Genomic DNA, 25272 nt, shown 5'->3' with positions numbered 1-25272 from the left:
AAATAACATTCTGCTGAGCTTTGATTTAATCCCATTCAGCTGCGCAGTATCTCTCCTCACACTGGTACGACTATGCGCACACAACAAGGTGCTGTGTGGGATCAGTGTGGCGTACAGGTACATGTTAGTCTTTTACACTTTTACCCCCATGATTCAATCTGTCCGTGTCCGTCTCTTCCAGTGGACATCAACTCGGCGCTCCCCCTGCGTCTCCCTCCAGCCGCCATCCCCATGGACCTGCGCGTGGACCACCACCACCACCAGCAGCAGCAGCAGCAGGTGTCGTCGCTCTCCCCGACCGGCCAGCAGCAGTCCGGCGGGGGCGTGGTCGGGTCGTCGGTGCGCGAGCAGCAGCTGCAGCAGGAGCTGCTGACCCTGAAGCAGAAACAGCAGATCCAGAGGCAGATCCTCATCGCCGAGTTCCAGCGGCAGCACGAGCAGCTGTCGCGCCAGCATGAGGCCCAGCTCCAAGAGCACATTAAGGTAGACGGTTTACTTTGTTGAAGTTTATTTACTCATTTACTACACTTCAGGGTTTCCATGTACTTTTTATTCCACTTTATTTTGTGAGCTTTTACTTTTGTAAGTTTTTAATCGGGGGAAGTGCAGCTAACTTTTTTAAGTCTAGATAAGCGAGCCAAATCTTTGTTTGATATTCATATATGTCTTTAATTTTAAGCTTTTCTTCACTTTCTTTTTTCCGGTGCATGCAGCACACCAGCCTCCGCAAAGATTGAGCAAATTGAGTAAATTTGGCTTTTATTTTGAAGGGAAAATAGCATCATAAATCATTAACGCTGCAGACCAGCAGCAGCCAGCGATGTAAACAAACAAACACTATTAAAGCTGCACAAAGTAAGTTTTCATAAGTCCAAATCCAACAGGCAACAATCCAAACTAGAAGCAGCCGGCTCGTTGCCCAAACCTATTTAATAAAAGTTTAGAAAACAAAGCGGAGGCAGCTCTTCATTTAGCCTGCCACCGTTCTTCATTAGCAGACTAAACTCGGCAGCAGCTCCGTCAGCGTTAAAGCACTCTGCTGCGAGTAAAGAGGCAGCGCAGAACAAGGAGGCACTCTGCTTTCATTTGCTTCAACTTCAGGGACGGGAAACGGCGATGGAAGGATGCGCTCGGATTCACAGGCTGCTGTAGCGTTACATAACCGGACCCTCATGCATCGGCTCGCTTTCAATATCAGCGTCTAATAAAACATACTGCAGGACGCAAACAAAGAGCTGATTTGAGCAGGGATTCCTTCACATGTCGAGCAGATTGAGCTGGGATTACACATTTATATTGTAGTGACCTGGAAATACAATCTAGATCAGCACGCCCACGCGCCGAAGCTTTAATACATCAGGGTCCCTGAACGCACCGCGCAGCTCCTCTGGGCCTGAAATGTCGCATAAAAATATTCTGTTTGTGTTTTTATTTGAGTGTTAAAGCTATAAAATGAATCGTAACGCGCGCACATGCAGCTGAACTACTTTTTTTTTTTATCTGGATTTAGAATAAAAAGTCTAAAAATGGATTGTGGGGGCAGCAGATTAGACGGCAGCCTGCAGGATTACATTAGTTTGAATGTAATGATTTTAATTCCTCACGTGCAACTTGATTCATGCAGGAGCTCTTTCTTTCGTTTTGTTTTTCCTCGCTTCTTTTTTCATGTCCTCTCTCCTCCTGTCTTATCTCTCCTTCCTTCCCTTCTTCAGTCCTTTCCTCCTAACTTTCTTCTTCTCTCCTCCGCCTTCACGGTCTCTTAGGTATTACTTTTTCCTCTTCTTTCTTTGAATCCTTATTTCCTGTCTTCTTTCGTCCATTTTCCTTTGCTTTCTTACTTTCTACTTCCTTTCCTTCCTTTTGTCCTCACTTCCTCTCCTCCCATTTACCTCTCTTCTTCTCCCTCTCTTTCCCAATTCTTGCTTGTCTTCATTCTTCTTTTCCTTCATCTCTTCCTGTCATCTTTCTTGCCTTATTCTTTTTTTTTTTTTCTCCGGTTTTCCCCTCTTCCTTTCTTACTTCCTCTCCTTAATTTCCTCTTTTCCTGTCTTCTTTTTTCCTCTCTTCCATCTCCTCTTCCTTCTTCTCTTCCTGTCATCCCCTCAGACTCTTATACCATCATCTTGTTATACTTCACTTCCCTCCTACCCTTCATTCACTCTCTTCAGATCTTTTAATGTCCTATTTCTCTTCCTTCCTTCCTTCCTTCTACCTTTCTATTTCCCCCCTCTCTTTTTTCTTCTCTTCTTTTCTCTCTGTTTCTACTTCCCTTACTTCCTGTTTCCATATTCTTTTTGTTCCTCACTTCCTCTCCTCTTATTCACCTCTCCCTTCTTCCTCTCTTTCCCAATTCTTGCTTGTCTTCATTCTTCTGTTCCTCCATCACTTCCTGTCTTTTCTCTTACCGTCCTCTGTTTTCTCCTCTTCCTTTTTTCCCTCCTTCCTTTCCCTCTTGTACTTTCCTCTCCTTAATTTCCTCTTTTCCTATCTTCTTGTTTTCCTCTTCCTGTCATCGTACCGTCATCTTGTTAGCCTTCCCTCCTCTCTTTCAGTCTTCTTTCTTCCCTTTTGTTTCTCTTCCTTCATTACTTCCTCACTTCCTTTCTGCCTCCATCCTTCCCTGCTGTCCCCTCATTGTATTCCACACTTTCTTTCTTCCTCTCCTTCCTACCCTCCTTTCACTCTCTTTAGATCTTTGAACGTCCCATACCTTCCTACCATCCACCTTCTTTTTTCTCTTTCTTCTTTCCTCCATTCATGCTTTTCCATTTTCCCTCTTTTCGTTTATATCTTTTTTTAAACCATTCACTGACACATCACAGAGTTAGTCGCCCCTCTGCTGAGTTGTTCTGTGATGATGCTTTCTGAAGGGCCGTCTGGCCTGTGGGGGGGCTGCAGGACCACTCAGGTGGAGCCCTGTGACGCACAGCCTGAGCAGGGAGGCCCGTCCTCAATCAGCCCCATTCACAGCTCCTGTGTACACACACACGCACAGGGCGAACAGGCATTAAAACATACATATCCTCTCAAATGTCAGCAAACACACACTCGCATGCTTGCACAGCAGCAACACACACTTAAATGTCTGCAAACACACAGTTCTTACATGTTGACGACAGGAAAGCGAGAGCTGTCCTGAAGCTTTTCACATTAAGAGTCAGAATTCTGCGTGTGCATCTCTGGTCTGTGGTGCCAAAGGGGTTTTATGTGTTAGTGTTAGTGTGTGTGTGTGTGGGCGGGGTGGTTACTTTGAGCCTTCCCACCCTCTCAATCCCCTTTCCCCCAACGTTGATTGAAAGGCAAAAAAAAAAAGATGGAGGATCCGTGGATGGAAGCAGGCCAGAGAGCAGCTGTGCTTCTCGCCTCACCTTCCTCTCACCTTCAGCCTCTCATTTACTCGTCTCAAACATGTGATTTGCCCTCACAGTAAACACACAGACATTAAGACATAATTAGGACCCTACATTTAGAGCTTTAGGTTGATTCTCCGAAGGTTTCTGTGTGAATTTGTAGCATTTAATTGATGCTTTTATCCGCAGTGACTCACTGGGGCTCATTCAAGGACACTTCAGTGTGTTTGTGAGAACATTCAGGCTTTAATGGGGGATTTATTTCTGACTTTTTGTTACAGGACAAACAGTGTAGTTTGTTCCTTCAGCGTAAAAGCCCGAGGAGGACACATTTCTACATTTAACAGATGCTCTGCTTTCCTTTGTGGCGGGATGAGGAAGTGAGCAGATTGCGTTATATGTCTTTCGGAAGCCTCATTCCGAGTTAAATTGTTTATGTTTATTTAAAGGCTTACGCTGGTGGCCGAAAGGTTTTATTTCATTGCTTTGAACAGCTGTCTTTATTGATGCTTTCAAATGGCAACGTAAGCAGACCCAGAGTGGGATGTGAAGAGATGTTTGAAAGTGTCAGTCATGTAATTTTCAACAGGCGATTTCTATTAAAGAGGGGGTATTTTGCTGTTTCACATTTATTTATATATATATTTATATATAATGTTACAATGTTGGATGTCCAGACTAAACGTGGGTGAAGTTTTAAATCTGTAGGTAAAAGTATGTTGGAGTAATCTCGATTCATTCTGCAGGCTGCTGTGAACGTCAGGTTTCACACTGTTTTTTCTACACGCTGCACTTTGTGACATCACAAATTGCAGCCTCAGCAGGCTTCGGAGAGCTGGCCAATCAGAAGAAAGCAGGCTTGTGGGGGGGGGGGTTCTTAAAGCGACAGAGCTGACAAAGTCAAGTTATTTTAACTGTCAATTATGCTAAGCTACTCCACGGGGAATCACAGAGTGAAATATGAAGTTATGAAATTAGCATAATATCCCTCCTTTAACGTACAGTATAACAGCTTTTTGAAGCTAATAGCATTTTTTTCTCGACACTATATGTACCAACGGCAGCTCACAAGAGGCGGCTGATAGCTTAGCTTAACATAAAAATTGGAAATCAGGGGAAACCGCTAGCCATGCTCTGTCCAGAGGTAACAAAACGCTGCACTTTGTGACATCACAAAGGGCAACCTCAGCTGGCCAATCAGAATAAAGTGGGCTTGTAGGAGCGGGGTTTCTTAAAGAGACAGAGCTGACTGAGTCGTTTTAGGCAGAGGCTGTGTGAGGGCCTGCACAGAGCACCACTGTGAGTTTTTTTAACTGTAAATTATGCTAAGCTACTTCACAGGTATCACAGAGTGAAATATGAAGCTTGAAATTAGCATAACACCCCTCCCTTTAAATGCGTTTTTGCTGACATGATTTCGATGTCTCGTCCCACAGCAGCAACAAGAGCTCCTGGCGCTGAAGCATCAGCAGGAGCTGCTGGAGCACCAGAGGAAGATGGAGAACCACCGTCTGGAGCAGGAGCTGGAGAAGCAGCAGAGGGAGCAGAAGCTGCAGCTGCTGAAGAACAAGGAGCGCGGGCAAGAGAGTAAGTTACAGATGCAAGATGTCCTTCGAAAAGCACAAATCTAACAGTTGAACTCACAAAGTATAAAATCGTAGAAACACGTCGGACGCCGAATTCAGTTTGTACAGTTTCGTGTTTTCTCTCACCTTCCATGCGGCATGTATTCACACAAATACTGGAGGATAGAAAACATGGGAACAGCGGTTGCTTGAGAAATTATGTGAAATGTTTCACACCTCTCGTCAGAATCCTGCACTCAGTTTTTCTCGCACAAAAAGTCAACGTTTGTTGCTTTTAAATACCACCCAGTTCCTCTCTAATTGTGTTAGCTGCCTTCATTTAATGTGTTGTAGTCACAGCAAACAGAGGCTTTGTGGGAAAACACAGTAATCCAGTCACTTCTCAGTTACTTGAGTCGCATAAGTAAAAGTTTTTGGGCCGGTTGCGCCTCTTAATATGACATAAAATTTTCCCAGACTGTTTTGTAGGTCTGAACTGCCTTGCAAGAACTCTTCATTCAAAACGCACCAAGGTTAAAAAGGACCGTTGAGATCAGTATTCACAGTGTGTGTGTGTCTGCTGAGGCAAATATGTGTGTGTGTTTCCATTTTACTTCGGAGAACCTGTGTATTTACGGCGGTAAACGAGCTGTATTAGCCGGTGGCCTTGGCGCGGGGACTAAGCCAAGCTATTACCCGCTGCCTGCTGGATGTCTCTCAACAGTTCATTGAAAGCCAGTGGACAGGAGTCCTTGAGAGCAGTTTACACACTGTATGGAAAGTGGTTACAGATCGGGGCTGCATCCGTGCGAGTCAAGTGTGTGTGTGTGGGAGATCCGGGGTTGCTCAGTGTGTTTGCTCTCACGTGTACCTGCGTGAGTGTGGTTTGTGCTTGTTTTTTTTTCCAGCTTTTTAAATCGTTTTCCTCCCATGTTTCAAACTCCAATTTCAAAAGGCTTTTAATTATTACTTTAAGACTCGTTAAGGGTTTGACTGCAGCTCGTCGTTAACTTTCCTTTTAAATTAATCCGCTGCTTGCTGTGAGAAAACAATGAAACATGTCAATTCCAGTTTTATAAACCTTTTAAATCTTTTAACAGCTTGTTTTGTACGACCAACAGTCCAGACTGCAAATTATACGTTTATATCAGAGGTGTAAAGAGTGCAGAAATATTCTACTTAAGGAGAAGTTACTTGACTTAAATTTTACTCAATTAAAAGTAAAAAGTACTTAAAGTAAAAGTTACTTAGTTACTTTCCCACCCTGCAGATTTTTATAATAAACACATGTTGCCATGGTTACCTTACAAGTGCATCCTATGCAAATTAAATACTTTCTTATTTTCAAACCTGGGCGCGATGTTCACATGTTTTGGTGTCAAAATGACGACAGAGTAAGATGCTTTGTTTAACCAGAAACAGCAGCTCTCTTCAAAGCCACCAGACTCCATTGACAAAAACAGCAATTTTCCCTCGCAGAACATTGGAGTTGCTGATGGTCTACTGCTAACCTCGGTCGGTTAGTTTAGCAGCTTTCCCACTGGTCAAACAACCCGCTAACACCCGACTTTTTTGCTTCGTGTGAAAGGTTACAATCGGCATTCACACCCGGGTCAAATGACTCTGCAGTAGACCCGGGTAATTATCGCCTCGGCTCCGAACGGCATTGATAGGAACACGAAGCCCGTGTCGACAAGCTAGTCTCCGCCCCCCTTTCCGGCGCGATGCTGTGCTCCGTCGGTAACTTCTGCGACTCCTCGTCATCTCGGCTACAAATTCCGTCCGAGCAGCGCTCCAACATTGTTCCAAATTTGTCAGACTCAATGAGTAGTAGATACAATAAAGACCTAACCACCGTAACATCTTCACTGTTTACTAACCCTGTTTCGGGGCATGTTTGTGACGTCACACGGTGACGCAGCAGAAAAGAGACAGAAGGAGTATACTTCACTGGCAATGGGAAATGAGACATTCAGCATTTATAGGCGGGTCTGAAAACCTGCGGGGGTATTTGTTTGTGTTACTGTGTTGTGTTTTAAAGGTTTGTTCAATTCCGAACTAACATGTGTTACGACGTGTAACGAGGCAGCGTTAGACCAGCGCGTCCCGTCTCCTGCGAGGTAAAATATTTTTGTTAATGGAGTCTGGTGGCTTTGAAGAGAGCGCTCTAACGGCTGTTTCTGGTTAAACAAAAAACTTCCTTCGGTCTGTGTCAAAGGTGGTGTTTCCTCTGAACTCTCTTCTGTCCCGTTCATGCTTCACTTACGTTATGCGTCGGGTTAGTAGTCGCAGCCCAGCTTGCCCTTTTGTGCCTTTATTCAGAGAGGGAGGACAGTGGATAGGGATGGAAACAAGGGACGAGAGAGTGGGGATGACGCGGCAAAGGGCTAAGGGCGAGGCCTGTGGCCTCTGTATACACGCAATCTAACTAGACTTATAATTTAAGCTCCAGATCGGGACTTCCCTTGATTTTGTACTGTACTTCCTAAGCTTGTACGACACAAGAGCTTTACTCTCAAGCCATTTCCATAATTAGTCGTCTAACTGGGAGATTACAGTATAATTAAGCCTTTTGGGGCAACCTGGTGTGTTTAGAACGTTTTAAATGTAATCTTAAATGTTTTCAGTTCAAGTCCGACATTCTGTCAAGTCTTTAAAAACCTCTTAAAACTCACCGAACCACTGCTGGGGCATGCATTACAAACTGAAGCCACGCTGACACATTCGTCTCTTTTGGGGACATTTGTTGCATCTTTCGCTGCCAGCTGTTAGTCTCAATATCTTTAACTCCTCAGGTGCTGTGGCCAGTACCGAGGTGAAGATGCGGCTCCAGGAGTTTGTCCTGAACAAGAAGAAGGCGCTCGCCCAGCGCAGCCTCAACCAAGGAGGCCTCCCAAACGACGCTCCATACTGGTACCGGTGAGTTACTACTTGAATTAAAAGAAACAGCTGCTCTTAGATTTAAAAGACTGTGTAAACAGTGGAATACAGTAGAAGCAACCTGCAGATCCTCATAAGTCTGGATGGTAATTCTCTCTCTGACAGCAGATGAATAATGTATTAGATTGTGTCCTAATCTGTCACCGAGCCCCTCTTCGTCACCTGCCACACTGTATGAGCCAGACTGAGCGATGGATCCAGCAGGGTTATAAAACAAAGCAGGAAACACACACACACACACACGCACACGCACGCACGTGAGAGCAGGATATTGGAACCTGATGATAGGGGCTCTTACAGCGCAGGCTCGGCCTTGAACGTTTATTGTAGCATCTCTGGAGCCCCTTTTTTTGCAGGTGTGTACATTAGCGGCTTCCTCTTTGTTCTACGTGGTTATCGCCGGTCACATGCTCGCATTGTCTGCGAGTAACCGTGTACACTTTGCATAACCATGTTTCCAGTCATGCAAAGCGAGGAATTTAAAATGCGAATAAACACAGCAGTCAAATTTGTGGAAGAGACATGATTGGACCTTGCACGTCAATGTTGGGTTACTTAGGCATAATAAAAGCAATGACACCTTTTCATCCAAATACATAACCACATAAATAATGTTACATAAGAAACACCCACAGGACTTTCAACAGCTTAAAGCAATATAAACTTTTTCTCTCTCTATATCTGCCTGGCTCTACTTTTTTTACGCCTTTCTCTCCCTGATTTAAATTTTCTCCACTCATTGGACTCATCAGCCCCCTCAGTTTTTTGGATAGCAGAGTGTGTACATCCGCTTGTCAGGAACATGCATTTGGTCCGCGGCCAACTCGGCTTAACTTTGCCGACAAACACCACCTTATTCTGGAGGCAGTGAGCAGATGGCAGCACATGTCTGCGAGCCTCGCCAAGGGATTTGCATGATGCGTTAATCATACAGATCTTTGACAGCTATGAAGTTAGTTACGTTGGAGGGATTACTCTTCGAGTCACATGTCCGCTCAGTGTTTGGCCTTGTTTAACGTGTTATCTTGACGGCTTCTTTAACACTCTGAGTATTTGTGTTTTTCTTTCTACAGCAAAACCCAGCACAGCTCTCTGGACCAGAGCTCGCCTCCACAGACCGGTGTGTCCGCCTACAACCACCCTGTGCTGGGTGTCTACAACCCCCGGGATGACTTCCCACTGCGAAAGACTGGTACATTACACACACATGCATGTTTACACATCAGTTTTGGCAGCCCAGATCTGTCTATTTACTCATATGCAGGCTCACGTTTAGAGAGGATTACACACAGTGGCTAGCAACTGTGGCGTCCAGTAGCTGCTATGCAGACTCACGTCTGGCATAATTTAGATCAGGCATCAGGGCTCTGCACCATTAATCACATCCACATTAGGCTGTCAGGGTCTCCCAGCATCCCCCACATGAGAGTGTTTGAGAGAGTAGAAGCGTAGGCGGTTCAAGAGTTCAATGGAGTGAGAGTTCAATGGAGTGAAAGAGGTTTTTTACCATTTTAGAAGCTGACATTTTATTGGTTTTTAAGAGTTCTTCATCCTTTTAAATGTTTATTTATTGTTCAGCAAAGTCTTAAGAAACTTCATCTTGACCCTGGTGGTGTTTATAATTACAGATTTCTATCAAAGTTGCTCTTGTTGGCCAACAGTTTTTACATCTTTTGCTAAGGCTCTTACAGATTTTCGGTTGCTTGAGTTCCTCCGTATCGTTCATCACAGCTTAGATGTTTGCTGTTGTAGTATTTAGTCCTACTTGTGTGCTGCCTTTAATTTCTTTCATATAAACTATTAAAACTAATTGGCTCTGAAAGATACTATTCACGGGGCGAGTCTTTTGGGATTATTCACTCTAGTAATGCAACAATTACTTTTGGGGTTCCCCAGGGCTCTATTCTCGGTCCTTTATTGTTTTCCATCTGCATGATAGCTCTGCGTCGGGTAATTCACAACTGTGATATTTCTTTCCTCTATTAAGCATAGCATACACACAGTAAACCCATCAGACCTCTCCTCTGTTTGTTATTCAATAACATGTCTTTAGGTTTCCAAATTTTGGACGCTGATAAAACCTTTGGGCTTTGAACAAATTGATCTGCTTCCTTGGAATCTTTTCGTGTTTTTTAGCGTCACTGTCTTTTTTGTCCAGATATTTAACTTATTATTTGTTGCACTTCCTTTACCAGCTCATGAAAACACAATTTAACAGGATTACATAAATGTTTGAATTGTTTTTGCTGATGATAAAGAACATTTGAGTTACATTTTTACCCATTTAGCAAATGAGTCTCACTAAGAATAGATTAATTTCCTTCATCTAAATTTGTGTATCCAGCTATTTAATTTATAATTATTTGGTGTAGTTTCCAAGAAGCTAATTGGCTGCCTTGGGCTTTTACAAAACACAGCACGCAGGGAAATTAAAACACTTTACATTTTATAACATTTCAAACTGTGGCCTACAGAAATAGATTAGAATTTAGTTTTGCTTTCGCTTTCGCAGTTATCTTTATGTCCTTTTATCTTTTAAGGACGTTATAATCTTTAGAAAGTAAAGGTGCTTTCTGTAGATAAAGGTTATAAACAAAGTGCCCTTGAACCCAGCTTCAAATAGAAACTGTGCCACTGCATAGAGTGACAAATCTTGTGAGAAGTCATTTGAGTTGCTAAAACGCTACAATCTAACATCTTCAGGCTTCCCTGCTCAAAGAACTGAAGCCTCCACAGAGTAAAACCAGCTGTGTTTTTTGTCAGGTGTGTGTGTGAGTACAGCTTTGCACGTGTGTGCAAAGTGTTCGCGGTGTGTGCGGTGGTGTAGCCGTGAAGCAGCGGTCGTCTTACAGTGCAATTATTCACTTAGCGCGGCGGCAGGAGGCTGCAGCCAGCGCTGCAGCCCTGTTGACTCTGAGCCTTCGGGCTGCTGGCTTGCAACAGCAGAAAGACCACAGTTGACACTGGCTCACACGGCCACATTCCACCCTGGGTGAGGAGAAGAAGAGGAAGAGAGGAGTAGAAAAGGAACAGGAAGATGGAGAGTAGAAGAGGCATTTTATTTGTTTGAGGCAGAGGATAGAGGGAGTGTTGGTGTGAAATCCAGCAAGTGGCACGACAATGAGACACTCCCAAAAACCAAGAATAGCAGGGACATAGGTAGGAAGGAAAAGATCATCCCTGAAGCGCCACTTCGTCCCTTGATTCCTATAAGTCTGACGATTGTGCTCGGTTGTCCGGTGAGAAGAGAACCAGCGCCACCCTGATATTTGCCCACAGCGATGACGTGCTTTGCGGGGTTTACTTATGGTAATGCCCGCTCTGGGGAGGTTAGAGGGTCTTTTATTTCACCGCCTGGCCATAAAGCAGAGGACTGGCACCCAGGGCTCCCAGCAACCGTCAAAGGAAGCAACAGCGCTCTTTTGTTCGCCTCCCATCTCAACCTTAAACATTTTAGAAGTGCTGTGCCGCTGATACTCTTATCCACAGTAAAATTAAAGCAGTGCGACAGCAGATAAAAAATGATCGTTAATATATGAGATGTTGTAGTACAGTAAACACTCCCTGGGCAGCTACTGTGTCAGAAAGGACTACCGAGTGTATCTGTTACAGTGCAGCCGAACGTCGCATTGTTTTGTTCTGATGTAAACAGTGAGGCTTGTATCTGAGGGATAGAATTACAACCATCCATCAGTTCATCTGTTATCTTTCTGTTCTGCATATGCGGAGTCCGATCACCAGAGTTTGGTTTTTCGGGGTGTCGGGGCGACATGTCCAAGAAACCTCCAAAGGGAGGCGACCAGGATGCATCCTAATCAGATGCCCAAACTACGTCCTTCTTTGGTTGACAAGGAGCAACGGCTCTACTTTGAGCTGCCTCCGGATGGCCGAGCCTCTAACCCAAGACGGGGCCAGCCAGTCAACTGAAGATACTGAAATTGGACAACTTTATCTGCACTTTCATTTGTTCTTCCACTCCCTAAAGCTCAAGATCGTCCCCTACCCGTTGATCGACCACTGGTTTGCCTTCCGCCTACATTTCTGCTTCCCTCCGTCCATCTTGTGCCCAATTTTACTCTCTTGTGAACAAGGTCCTGAGATACTTTCGCATTGGGTAGACACACACTCCTGTCTGGAGAAATCTCCCTGACAATATAACTGCGTTGACTCCTAAGAATCCCTTCAGCGTAGGCACGCAACCTTAACCCAACATAGGACTGTCAAAACCACCGTAAGGAAAGGAGTATTGATACATCGGTCGTCTTTCAATCGGAAGGTTGGAGGTTTGATCCCCAGCTCCCCCTGTCTACATGCCCCTTATAACAGAAGTGATTACCTAAAGTGTGGTGTACAAATAGACGAGAGGGGTTTGGTGAACCCTGGAGCAAGTTCTCACACACACATGAATGCGTCAAAAAGCTGTAGATGGGGTGGGAAAGTTTCTCTGACTCAATGTGCCCTTTTAAGGGGGCAAAGCAAGGCATGCTGGTCTCGTCTTTTCACTGATGAGCAAATGTGAGGTGTTTGTAGCCGTAACTGGGGCAGCCCGCCCTTGAAAACATGGATACAATAGCACATACGCAGACTGCTACCGCGCAGTGCATGGCGTCTGTTGTAAACCAGAGCGCGCAGCTCGGGCCGGTAAAACAAAGCAACATGCGGCTGTTTGATTACAGGATGTCACCAGAATACACAGCCTTTCATGTCTGTGGTGAGGCCCACATTAACAGGGTGACAATGCTTCATCTGTGCATTGATAGTTTGATAGTATGTGCTCACACTTGTGTAGCATGAGGTATCACTTCTAATTATAATCTGCTGTCATATTAATCGAGTAATTTAGACTTAATTTTCCCAAAATTAGTTAATCAAACTAAATTGAAATTATTTGATGTGTAACTGATGCACAATTTATATCACTAGCCACCATTTTAGTCCACTTAACGAACAGAGAAAACATAGGTTTTTGGGTTATTCTTTATTATTGTTTTGATACAAAGGTTACGATCATTATATTAAAGTGATAATCTTGAAGATTTTCATTTAAATAAACAAACAGTAACAGCAAACAGTCTAAAAAGGAAAGCCAGGAAAATCAAGAGTCAACTGTGGACGTCACACACGCAACACTGTCTGGATATCTGGGAAGTGTGCTCCTGCAATTACCGTTCATCGCCACAGGTGTCGCCAAAGACAACGTAACTGAGATCTTCAAGATTACCACTTTAAGGTTTGATTGTAACCAGAAATATACAGATGAACCTCTTTAAACCCCTTTTTTAATTAACTCGATTACAGCGTCTCTTGTCATTTTATGTATGAAAATCATTTATAAACCAACGAGAAATTTATGGACATAGCTTCACCTTTATTCTTTGAACAGAATGGACAGACAGCGATTGAACAATGATGACTTAAACTTAAGCCCTAAATATCTGATATATACAAAAGCAAGTCAAGTTAAAGGGCTTTGTAATTCACGATTCGAAACATTTCCCACGATAACATCACGATTCAGCGATTCTGCAATTATACATTTTTTGCACAACATCTTTAGCCAATTAATTTCCGTTCACGTTACCCTCATAAATGTCATAAGCTAAACAACAGCATCTAAGCTAGGCTACTTAGCTTTTAGCCAGAGTTGTTATTTCATGTTAATTATCATGATTATAGCTACACCCTTTTTAATGCTGGATTACAAACTTGGGTAGACGGTTGCTCAGTCTGTACGCACTTGGCTTGGGGAGCGGAGCGGACCAAGCATGGATTTAGGGCTGATAGCTGGAGAGGTATTGTAGGAAACACATGGGAAAGGTTTGTAATTTACTTTAAGCTAGTTTGGCTAACTGTGAGGTGCCATCACTGCGGTTTGTTTTTACTTCTGGTGTGTAGCTCCTGCAACTTCAACATGCTATCTTTGCCAAAACGACCAATTTTTAAAGCATATTAATATTTAAACTGTACAAAAAGTCTTGACAAAAGATACAGTCGCTGCTGTTGCTGCTATGTAGGACGTTGCATAAAACTTTTCTCTTGATTGTTTCCAGCGATCTAAAAATTAGTTTCAGGTCAGCGAATCCGTAATCTTGGTTTGTAGTTAATTGTCTCCAACGTCAATTGGTTTGGCGGCCTCGGCTTCCCCTCCCGCTTTGAGCTCCTGCAGCTTCACACTTCACACTTCCCCTCTTCTCCACTTGTTTATTTTTAACTGACAGCATGAATGGGATCATGTTAATTTTTCATGTTTCCTAAAAGGATTTTCCAGTGAAATTTGGTTCCAGGTAAAGTAGCTTTCGCTTATTTATACCGTGTGTTTAAAGTAAGAAACCTAGTAGCAGATTAATCTGGTTATGTCATAATCAGGGTTAGCGGCGCACCACATTAGGATTTAGGCCTCCTTTGATAATTAAAAATTGGATAATGAATAGTGAAATTATCCGACGCGGCTGATTGGCAGGGCAAAGTAAACAGAGCGTTAGCCTCCGTGGTCGGAGCCAAGGTGACATGCCGTTCCCTTCTCCCTGTCTCCATTCACAAGTCGGTCACAGTGTACACAAAAGACCAAAAGGCCTTTTAGGCATTCAGACATGGCTCCCAAATTGGAGCTAATTGCTTTTTAGCCACGATGTTGTTGGGAAAAATGGATCAGAATTTGGCCCGTTCAGAAAGCAGCTCATGCACAATACATGAATGGCAGCATGTACGTGTATGTCTCGCGTAACGGGTTTCATAACGGAGCAGCTGTGCGGACGGCGCTCCATCACGGATCAATGTGTGGAGTTTAAAGAGAGAGCCTGTCAGACTGTACCTCAGTCGGCTCTCCTAGCTTCTAGATTGATCAGCGCTCTGAAGTGTTATCTGTTTAACATGGAGGAGGCTTGAGAGGGGTGTTGGCAATAAAAACACGGAGTAGAAAAAATGAGCTTCCCCTTACAGCAGTTTTTCATTGCGACCTTGTATGAAACATCATCTCTCTCCATCCTCCTCTCAGCCTCGGAGCCCAACCTGAAGCTGCGCTCAAGGCTGAAGCAGAAGGTGAGCGAGCGGAGGAGCAGCCCGCTGCTGCGTCGCCGAGACAGCCCCATCACCACGGCCAAGAAACGCTCGCTGGACATGGCAGGTGAGGAACACAGACAAAGTTTTACTTTCATCTGTTTTTCCTTCCGTGTATTTTACTTTTACGCGTGTGTGTTTCAGACTCGGCGTGTAGCAGCGCCCCAGGCTCAGGCCCGAGCTCCCCGAATAACAGCTCCAACAACATCCCCAACGAGAACGGCATCACTGTGTCCGTCTCCAACAACACGGAGGTAACACGCGCTCAGACACACGCACAGATACAGGAAGTGACGTAGGTTCTTAGTTCATTACCTCCTAACTTTAAACCTGTTTTACTTAAAGGTGCAAAACATGAGCCTCAGTTCAAAGCCTTAACCTTAAAATAATGGGCACAAACCTTCACATCGCAGCACTTGTATATAATCTACTTAAAGCTAAATTATAAACAAATTATGCCGCTTTTTGCCGCAGCTTTATTAGCTTTTAAACTTCGCAGCCTGTAGCATCCACAGAGCCTCTGAGTGAGGCGTGAAGGGTCTGCAGAGGAGGAAGAGAGCCCAGGAGCTGGCAAGATGCTATTTGCGGCAGCCATTAGGAGCACTCAGGCAGTGTGGAGGAGGCTTGTCGCCGTGATGATTTCATATCGCCAGTAGCTCTCTCCCCATGTGTGGACATCCACTGCTGCCGAGTTTGTCCCTCCGCCTGATGCAAACATGAATAAATCATTTAAATGTGCTTCCCAGGCGTCTCTGGCCCAGAGGCTGTGCAGCGGTGCTGAGCGGGGCTCCGTTAACCAGCTGTCCCTCTACACTTCACCATCCCTACCCAACATCACCCTGGGGCTGCCCGCCACTGCCACGGCCACTGCTGCTTCCAATGTAAGGAGGAAACCACAGCTAAGATGGCTAAATTGCTAACAGGCTGCACTAAGATTTATCACAAGCTCTTCTTCTTTCCCCCTCCAGGTGACCTCAGCGCAGCAGGATGGAGGTCTGCAGCCGGCCCTCTCCCTCAGCCCTCCTTTCCTCTCCGGCGGACACTTGACCCCCTACCTTGCAGAGGCCGGGGCGGGAACAGGCGGGCACGGCGCACACAGTCCGCTGCTTCAACACATGGTGCTGATGGAGCAGAGTCCGGCACAGAGCCCCCTGGTGACAGGTAAGAGCAGCTACCTTAATAAAGATCACCCCCCATGGCGGCTCTAACGGTGGAAGTGGTGGTTAAAAAATCAGATCAGCAGAACGCTTCAGTTTGGTTCTTGCAACACTTAAAAAAACCCTCAATGTGTGTCCCCTGTGTGCCCCCTCACGCTGACAGACGTCCATTCATTTGCTCAAACTAATGAGCCCCTTTCATATAGTATACGCTATGAGAGTGTGACATGGTGGCATTGTGCGCCCTTTCCCATCAGCTCATTCATTGACTACCATTTTCGCTGCTATTTTCAGCGGGGTCATCAGCAGTGAATGGGCAATGACGCACATACAGTCGCATGTACGTGTGCATCAACAAAAAACGCACAGACAAAGACTCGTGCGCGCGCCCACACACAGGCCGGGAGCAGATGCCGTCATGTTTTCAAACCATCTAATGCCTCTTTCCTGCTTCGTATAAGCTCCTCGTCCTCCTCTGCCATGTGTTAGCCACCCATCAGCAAAGCTCTCACAGAAACACTCAAGCAATCAAGTCATTTTCTCTGATATTTTCACAGCAATCGAGCGTCTCAGATCATTTCCCCAGCCGCCGATCAGGTCTGCTTTTCTTACTTCGCTCGCTGTAAATGGGCTAAGCTGCTCACGTTTTCCCCGGCTCGTATCGTCACAATAGGAGGGCGGCAGTATGGCAGCACAGATGGCGGTTTTTTATTTGGTTCACAAATACATCTGCTGGCTAATCTTAGGTCCAACACCAAAAAGAGTGAGACGGGAAATGATCTCTTTAAGATGCGAACGCATCATGTTGATGATCAGACACAAACTCAACAGTCATTTGTCTTTGCTTCTAATTTTCAATCCCTTAAAGTCGCCATAAAAAGAAGAAGAAGAAGCCATGCATCATTATGGCATCCGGTCTAAATACTTCAAAAGGTTTATGATCAAAACACTCAGCACTGTAGCTTTCCTAAATAGCCGCATAGAAGCAGAGTGCACCATCTTGAGGTTTGGATTCAAGATCTACTTTACACAGATATATTTCACAGTTAAAACCGAGACGAGCAGAAGACTTGAGACTCATCAGCCGGCCCCCGAGTCTAAAACTCTTCCTCTCTTTCTCTCCAAGGCGTGAGCGGCCTCTCCATGTCCCCGGCCGCCTCCATGGCCAAGCTGCAGCGGCAGCACCGGCCCCTCGGACGGACCCAGTCGGCCCCTCTGCCCCAGGGGAGCGCGGCCCAGGCCCACGCCCAGGCCCTGGCCCTGCAGCAGCTGGTGGTGCAGCAGCAGCACCAGCAGTTCCTCGAGAAGCACAAGCAGCAGTTCCAGCAGCAGCAGCTCCACCTCAACAAGGTGAGGCGTTCATGTTATTGGCCCTGGTTACACCTGGTATTAGGATGCGTCCTGGGTGATCTGACAGGGCCGTTGTTATTTAGTAACATGAAGGCAGGTGATAAAGGGGCCACAGATCTGACATCACATTCAAATACACTGATAATTATTTAAGATTACAAGCCAGCGTGGGCCACAACAGGAGCTGTAGTGTTTTTGTTTGTGTGGGCGGTTTCAGCCAATAAGGTGTGAGCGTGTGAACTCCCTGATTTTCTTCCTTTCTGTAGTATTTCTGTTTCGTAAGTAGGCGGAGGCAGGTATGGGTTAACATGTATAGCAGAGTGTGTGTGTGTGTGTGTTTGTATCCCAGTCTCTGTGACTGTGGCTGAGGTAACTGTGCGCTGCCATGGCAACAGAGCGGAAGCCTCCTGCCTTATATGGTCAGGGAGGAAGCGAGCAGCAGCGGCTGTAGCGCTCTGGATGACTTTACCTATTCGAGCAGAGGACTGGAGGAGAGGTGGGTGGATGAAACAAGGGATTTCCTCTCCTCCTCCTCCTCCTCCGCCTCCTCCTCCGCCTCCCCCCCGGCTCTGCTCCGCTCTCTCTCTCGCTCGCTCGCTCACTCCCTCCATATGTTCTCTCTGTGCTCTCCAGTGGCAGCTCTTCACACAAACATCTCTATAACAGCCTCCGGCACGCCAAGGACAGCTTCTGCAGGACCAAAGTGAAAAGATCCACTTTAAACGTTCTTTTCTTCTGTCAAACTAAGAACAAAATACGGTTAAATGTAGTCAAATCATTGCTAACTTCATCTTAAAGTCTTTGCGTCTTACGTTTACCGTCCAATCCAATACCATAGCTCAACAATTTAAAGGAATAGTTCAACATTTTCTGGAGTATCTCTATTTCAATTATTGCTCAGATTAAGATCAGAGAAGAGGAAACGAAGCTATAGCCATGAGCTGGCTAGCTTAGCATAGCTTAAAACTGGAAACGGGGGCAGTTGGCATGGCTATTTCCAAAGGTAACATAATCTACAATGTTGTTTATTTACCTGAACGGCAATCTCGGAATCCATCGGCTATCGTCTGACGATGGTGTAGCCTCTGGGGACAACGGCGAACATGTCAGGCGTGTCCCGTTTAGCTAGCGGTTAGCGATAAACAACTTCCAGCCAGGACTTCCTTTTTCCGTGTGCTGCATTGTTTACAGTCCAGTCAGCAACTTGAGAAGCGACCGCGCAATTAAGACACAAGTCTACAAGTAGTTTGTCTTCTTCTGCTGTTTCTGACAGACTGCACAGACCCCTATTTATGGCCAGGAATCGCAGCTACCATTGGCTGACTTTGAGACTCATCTTTGCCGTAGTGCAGCCGGTATAGATCGTGCAGTAGATGCTGCCGTGACGCTTACGTTCGTCTACAGTCTCCAAGTTAGTTTCACTGTAAATCGTAAGTTTCACAGAGGCTGCACTCTGGCTCACTGCTGCGGTATGAACCCAAAAAAGAAGCAGTTTTCCTTGTGACTGACTTTAATTAACCGGTCTTAAGTTTGCTGAAAGTTCAGCATCATGATGCAGATGAGTAAAAAGTCAGAATGAAGCTTTGTCAGGTCTGAAAACTACTTTTAAAATGCTCGTTTGTCGGCTTGATCGTTTCTGATGCATTCGGGGGAAGTCGGGAAATCTGAACGGCTTTTGTGACACAGCGTCAGAAGGAATTTGTCTCAAGTTGAATTTTAGATCTAGAACAGGTTGTTAGCTGTTAGCATGCAGATGTCTGTTTGTAGAGATTAATAAGACTGGACATTTTTTCCTGCATACGCCGCAGCCTGCTGATTCGTGATTGGTCAATATTACTCGGACTACAAGCGTAGTACAAAGGGAAACAGAATCTGTACACAGAGTTAAAAAAGTTGTATGGAGGTCATGAAGATCATTCTTATGCTGTTGTGATAAGAAAAAAATATGATGTAAGACTTTAAGACTTTGGAAAAAAGATAGTTTAGATTAATCTACCGGCTGAATGAGAAAAGGCAACTACTTAGAAAATCGATGAATCACTCATTTTTCAGGGGAAGAACTGTACTGTCCCAGCTTGTCATATAGTAAACTGATTAGAGTAAGATAAAGAGGAGGTTTCTGGGAAAGTGGAGCAGGAGGGAGGAGGGGAGGTGAAAAATGAGGGGGGAGAGGAGTTTGTTTGGACGCAAAGAAGACAAGAACAGTGGAGGGGAGGAGGAGGAGGGGGGAGCTGCTGAATGCTCTGACGTCAATGCTGTGTCAGCGCTGTGCCAGGGGACCCACAAGCTCACAGCTCTGGGACACACACACACACACAGTTAGAGACACACCTGTAGCTGGAGCACTCTTGAGACTTCCTGCAAACACTTCTCCCTTTTCTCTTAATCACTCACGAACGGTCTCCGACGCCGCTTTTCGAGGCGGGTTCACGTCGGCGCGAGTGAACGAGCAGACGACTGAGTCAACGCTCGGTTTAGCAGCAGGGCCCCCAGAGTGGGTTCGGTGAAAAGCGGCGCGGCGGGGAGCGCGGAATGTCTCTGTTTCGACGAGACACATTTCGCCCCGGAGTACAGTCGGCAGAGCGGCCACTCACATTCAATTAGAGCGGATAGGTTTGAAACGAGCAAGACACCAATCTGACTGAGTAATCCAAATTAAGCTTGTTAAAAGAAGAATGCTGGAGAGAAAGGAGCGATTTGCCAGGAATTTGATTTGTCTGAATGCCGCCTCACACGTCTGAGGGGATTTGTCACATCCTGCTGTTTTATTGTGAAATAAATTCCCCCTCCCTTCCCCTCCCCTTCCCCCCGCAGATGATGGCCAAGCCCAGCGATTCCCCTGTGGGTCGCCAGCACCAGAGTCACCCAGAGGAGACGGAGGAGGAGCTGAGGGAGCACCAGGACGGAGGAGGAGGGGCTCTGCCGCCGGGGGTCACCATCAAGCAGGAGCCGCCCGACCCGCAGGAGCTGCAGGAGGAGGCGCTGCAGCAGCACAGGGAGCGGGAGCAGGAGCTGCTCTTCAGACAGGTAGAGGATGAGGATACGAATTGATCCAACTCTACTGTTCACTAATGTTGTAGGTTACCAAGGGAAGTCCTTAAAGGGCCGGTTGGCCGATTTTCAACCTCAGTCCTATCATGCCATTATGGGGAACTAATGCCATTACACTTTCTCAATCTAGGACGCCCGCCTCTGATGTCATGTCTCGTTCAAAATCGTCAGGTTTGAAATCTCGACTGCAGACCTGAAGATTTTTTAGACGATCCCCCGGTATATTCTCGTCGTGTTTCAGATTCTGTACCGCTCTGAGCCGTTGCCTGCAGCGATCAATGTCCTTGACTGGAGTATTTCACTCCAGCGTCTCTTGCTGGGCCGTTCCTTTCAGAGAGGGGGGGCGCAATGCACGCTGGGTGTTGTAGGAATGTAGAACGGGCGAAACCACAAGCTGTTTGTACAACTTTCTCCACAGCTATGGCGCCAATTTCAAATATTATTGCTTCTATTGATTACAGAGAGCTTTGACTGACAGCGGCTTTTTCCAGGAGGGAACTGCTCCTTTAAGAGGAAAAACCTCCAAAATAAAAGCACCTCAGTTGTATTTTTTGCTCTTAAGTAGTTGCTTTGTATCTTTGTATCTGTGATTAAATGCTGACAGAAAATCAAAGCTGTACGGTTTGTTTTGGCTGCCATCTTTTGGCCACAAGTTGCAGCTGCAATACAGGAAGTATTGAAGCAATCTTTCACCTTTGGTTCCCGAAATCAGACCGAAATCCTCACGTGACCTCGTATGATCTCGCGGGATTTCAAGGGAAGCAGGTGCAAACAAAACGACCTAACCCACCCAGATTTTAAATACTAGACATAATGTTAGATCCACGATATAAAGCTCCGCACATGTCCAGATCATCTCAGCTGAACATCGGTACCGACCGATCGACCCAGATCAGATCCCGCCCCTGATTTTCAGAGGGCCAAATTGGAGAAGAAAACCTCCCCGATCTTGCTGTTGTTGGGTCCAGCTGAGTGTGTTTACACTTCTACTTAAAACTCACAATGACAACTCTTTGATTGTGTATTTGTGTGTGAGCAGCAGGCCCTGTTGTTGGAGCAGCAGCGGATTCACCAGCTCAGAAACTACCAGGCCTCCATGGAAGCTGCCGGCCTGTCGATCTCCTTCCCAGGACACCGCCCTCTCTCCCGGGCCCAGTCGTCTCCGGCCTCGGCCTCCTCTTTCCCCATCAGCGTCCCGGCCTCCGATCCTCCCGTCAAACCTCGCTTCACCACAGGTCGGCACCTCCTCTCTCTTTCATTGAAGCTTTTAAATGTCTGTTATCTGTTTGCAGGGCAGCTTAAATTGCTGTCTCGCTGCCAGCGTTACTCACGTCCACAGTCGCAGCCTTCCCCTGCTCTGCCTCAAGCGTTCGGTTGAGAAGTTTTGGCTTTGCTTTCGCTTCCTTCTTCACACACAGGAGACTGAAAGAGAGAAAAAGCAGGTGAATTGGCCAGAGAATGCTGTAACAGTTCCGGCCTCCATCTGGTAGCAGAAATAATCTAACCGAACTTGCCAAAACATTTTCTCACCCACTTTGTCTCCCTCTCAGACATGACTCTTTAAACAAAACCATAAAAGAAGAAATTGGTCTTAAAGAGGATTAAAGCTCCTAACAAGTGTTAGCAGCATGAAGACGCTTCACGCTGCTGAAGAGTTGAGTTGAGGATATTTTTGTAACAGATTGGCCTACTTTACGCCCACTCAGTTCCAAGCTGCATTAGAATAAGAATATAAAGCTGTAAAGTTTTAACAGTTTTTAAGGAGCTCTGGTTCAGCGGAGAGCAGAGGATAACAAAGCTGCTGTATGTTTTATAATATTAATAAAAATGTGCACCATAACTTAGCTGGAAATGTCAATATTAAGGCAACAAAAATTACGTAAACACCACCTATGAAACATGTAAAATATGTCTCTTAAAGGGCCAGTTCGCCTAATTTCAGCCTCAGTCCTATCATGCTATTACGGGGAGCTTTTGGAGGACGCTATCCGCTTCTCCAATGGGCCCTGGAAAACCTCCGCCAGACTACATAAAACACGTCATCTGGTAGAGACCAGGGAGCTCGCTAAACTACACTTCCTCAATCTAGTCGCCCGCCTCCGATGTCATGTCTCGTTCAAAATCGTCAGGTTTGAAATGTAGACTGCAGACATGAAGATTTTTTAGACCATCCACCGGTATATTCTTGTCGTCTTCTCGAGCTGTTGCCTGCAGCGATCAATGTCCTTGACTGGAGTGTTTCACTCCAGCGTCTCTCGCTGGGCCGTTCCTTTCAGAGGGAGGGGCGCAATGCATGCTGGGTGTTGTAGGAATGTAGAATGGGCGAAACCACGAGCTGTTTGTACAACTTTCTCCACAGCTGTGGTGCCAATTTCAAATATTATTGCTTCTATTGATTACAGAGGACACCAGCTTTGACTGACAGCTGCTTTTTCCAGGAGAGGATTTCTCCTTTGTCATCAAAGAAGCCTAAAAGCTATGGATGTGAACAGTAGGGGCAGTGTAGAGGCAGAGGGGATGTGACAGGGTCAACACAGCAGCAGGGACAACAATGGCTGAAAGTTCTGAAGACAAGCTGTTAAAAGAAGTCTGCAATTATCTACATCTGTAAGACGTGTCATTGCCACTGCACAGCGACAAACATGCCTGTCAAAACAGCTGGAGGCTTTGGAAGTTGTCATGGAAACCTACAAACCTAATGTAAACAAGCTCGGGACCGTTAACGTCCGTGCACGGAGGAACATGTTGGAGAAACAGAGTGGGGGCCTCCTCGAGTGTCGCCATGTCTGTTGTTTACATCCTGCACATGCGGTAGTTGCATACGGCCTGAGCACTCTGCTGTGCCCTCTGGAGGTGTCCTCCTGTATCACGCGCAGGGCATAGAAAAGTTTTAGACAGAAAAAAACAATTATAAAACAGTGTGTGAAATGTGTGTGTGTGTGTGTGTTTCCTCAGGCCTGGTGTACGACTCCCTCATGCAGAAGCACCAGTGTATGTGTGGAAACACCAACAGCCACCCGGAGCACGCCGGCCGGATCCAGAGCATCTGGTCTCGGCTGCAGGAGACCGGCCTCAGATCGCAGTGTGAGGTACGTTACGAGAAGTGGAAACGACTCTGCAGCGAACATCACAGTGTAAGCTGCATGTAAGACCTGTGTGTGTCTGTGTGTGTTTGTAGTGTATCCGTGGGAGGAAGGCCACTCTGGAAGAGCTGCAGACGGTTCACTCTGAAGCCCACGTCCTGCTGTACGGAACCAACCCTCTCCGACAGAAACTCGATTGTAAGCACGCACACACACAATTACTCACAATGTAATACTTACTGTCTCTGATTTAACTTCTATTTCCTGATCTGCAGGTTCAATCACTCCCATGTTCGTACGGCTGCCGTGCGGAGGGGTGGGGGTAAGTTCGCTATTGCACATTTCGACAGTTCAGAGTGCTTTAAATCTCTTAGATGCCTTCCCTTTCTCTCAATTCTTTGGCACATATATGTGAGAGTTGTGCTCTGCGTGTTCCTAGGTGGACAGCGACACCATCTGGAACGAGGTCCACTCCTCCAGCGCGGCTCGCCTCGCCGTCGGCTCCGTGGTGGAGCTCGTTTTCAAAGTGGCTACCGGAGAGCTGAAGGTAACTGATCACACTCGTCTGCTCCGGCTATTTTAGATTTAGTCTCACATTTTAATCATTTTTGCTCGTTATAGTTTTAGTCGACGACAACTGAAAACGTTGTAGTCAAGTTTTCGTCAATTAAAAGCCGCACTGTAAATATTAGCAGATCCTCCATAGAGTAAATGAACGATGAGGACACAGCATCTAAAGTTTACTTTTCATCAGGTGACAGAGAAAGTTTACAACCACCTTTGTGATACCCGTTATCTATGACTGGATTGGATTTTGAATGCCCACGATCTATTTTTAACTCGGCGACATCTTGTCTTCGTCGTGGTAAAAAAGGTCGTTAACGAACATTTGTCGTCATAGTTTTCGATGTTCGCACTGGTCCGGTCACTCTCCACTCTCTGGATGTCTTTTCTGTCTTTCCATCAACATCATGCAGACGAACACACTTTCTATCATCATCATTATGGAGTTATCACTGGCTTTGTAGAGACAGTAAAGTATGCCTGTTTTAAAGTTGATTCCTGGAGGATTTATTGTGATTTGATTACTTCTGTCTGTCCACAAAAATGTCCTCTGCACCTTAAAAGTCATATTTTATGTTAAACTGAACCTCCATCTCTAAACACCCTTGTGACTCCCCTTTATGTTTAAGTGTATTACTAACTTCATGAGAGTGTTTTTAGCGCCGCTGTTGCTAACAGACTCCCGTCGCTCCTGTCTGTCTCTGCAGAACGGTTTCGCCGTGGTCCGCCCTCCTGGACACCACGCGGAGGAAAGCACTCCCATGTAAGGCCTCAGCCGTCACCACACTCAGTCCAAGTCTCTTTATCTGTGCACAAGTACCAGCGTTAAGTAGTGAGCTCCTTTATGCTGACAGCTTTTTCAAGACTGCTGCATCCTTGAAATGTGTTTAAGAAAAGTTATATAAAACAGAAAATGGAGCAGGAAATTGTTTCATAACAACCCCCCCTCACCCCCCTCTCTCTCTGCTGCTGCTGTTTCAGGGGCTTCTGCTACTTCAACTCTGTGGCCATCGCAGCCAAACTGCTGCAGCAGAGACTCAACGTCAACAAGATCCTCATCGTGGACTGGGTCAGTGTCTCCGGCCGGCTCTTAATCACATCGCTTAGCGTTTTTAAAAGGCTTGTGATGATCTTATGCGTGTTTACTGTCTACTCT

General features: G+C 45.8%; 1 protein-coding gene across 1 annotated transcript in view; it reads left to right on the top strand.

The window, feature by feature from the left end:
• LOC138603405 (histone deacetylase 4-like) overlaps positions 1-25272 on the top strand; it is a 40223-nt gene that overhangs the window by 8464 nt on the left and 6487 nt on the right. Inside the window, exons 2-18 of the mRNA XM_069675162.1 lie at positions 182-483; positions 4787-4937; positions 7711-7834; positions 8929-9047; positions 14850-14978; positions 15056-15165; positions 15658-15792; positions 15880-16072; positions 17195-17418; positions 20233-20445; positions 21506-21704; positions 23425-23558; positions 23648-23750; positions 23828-23874; positions 23992-24099; positions 24824-24879; positions 25098-25185. Coding sequence (XP_069531263.1) covers positions 182-483; positions 4787-4937; positions 7711-7834; positions 8929-9047; positions 14850-14978; positions 15056-15165; positions 15658-15792; positions 15880-16072; positions 17195-17418; positions 20233-20445; positions 21506-21704; positions 23425-23558; positions 23648-23750; positions 23828-23874; positions 23992-24099; positions 24824-24879; positions 25098-25185 — 2435 coding nt within the window. The remainder of the gene's footprint in view (positions 1-181; positions 484-4786; positions 4938-7710; positions 7835-8928; positions 9048-14849; positions 14979-15055; positions 15166-15657; positions 15793-15879; positions 16073-17194; positions 17419-20232; positions 20446-21505; positions 21705-23424; positions 23559-23647; positions 23751-23827; positions 23875-23991; positions 24100-24823; positions 24880-25097; positions 25186-25272) is intronic.

The sequence above is a fragment of the Semicossyphus pulcher genome, unplaced genomic scaffold, assembly GCF_022749685.1.
Source record: "Semicossyphus pulcher isolate SPU_LCO1_2020_fin unplaced genomic scaffold, fSemPul1.0.p SCAF_24, whole genome shotgun sequence".
Lineage (NCBI taxonomy): Eukaryota > Metazoa > Chordata > Actinopteri > Labriformes > Labridae > Semicossyphus > Semicossyphus pulcher.
This window is presented reverse-complemented; position numbering and strand designations above follow the sequence as displayed.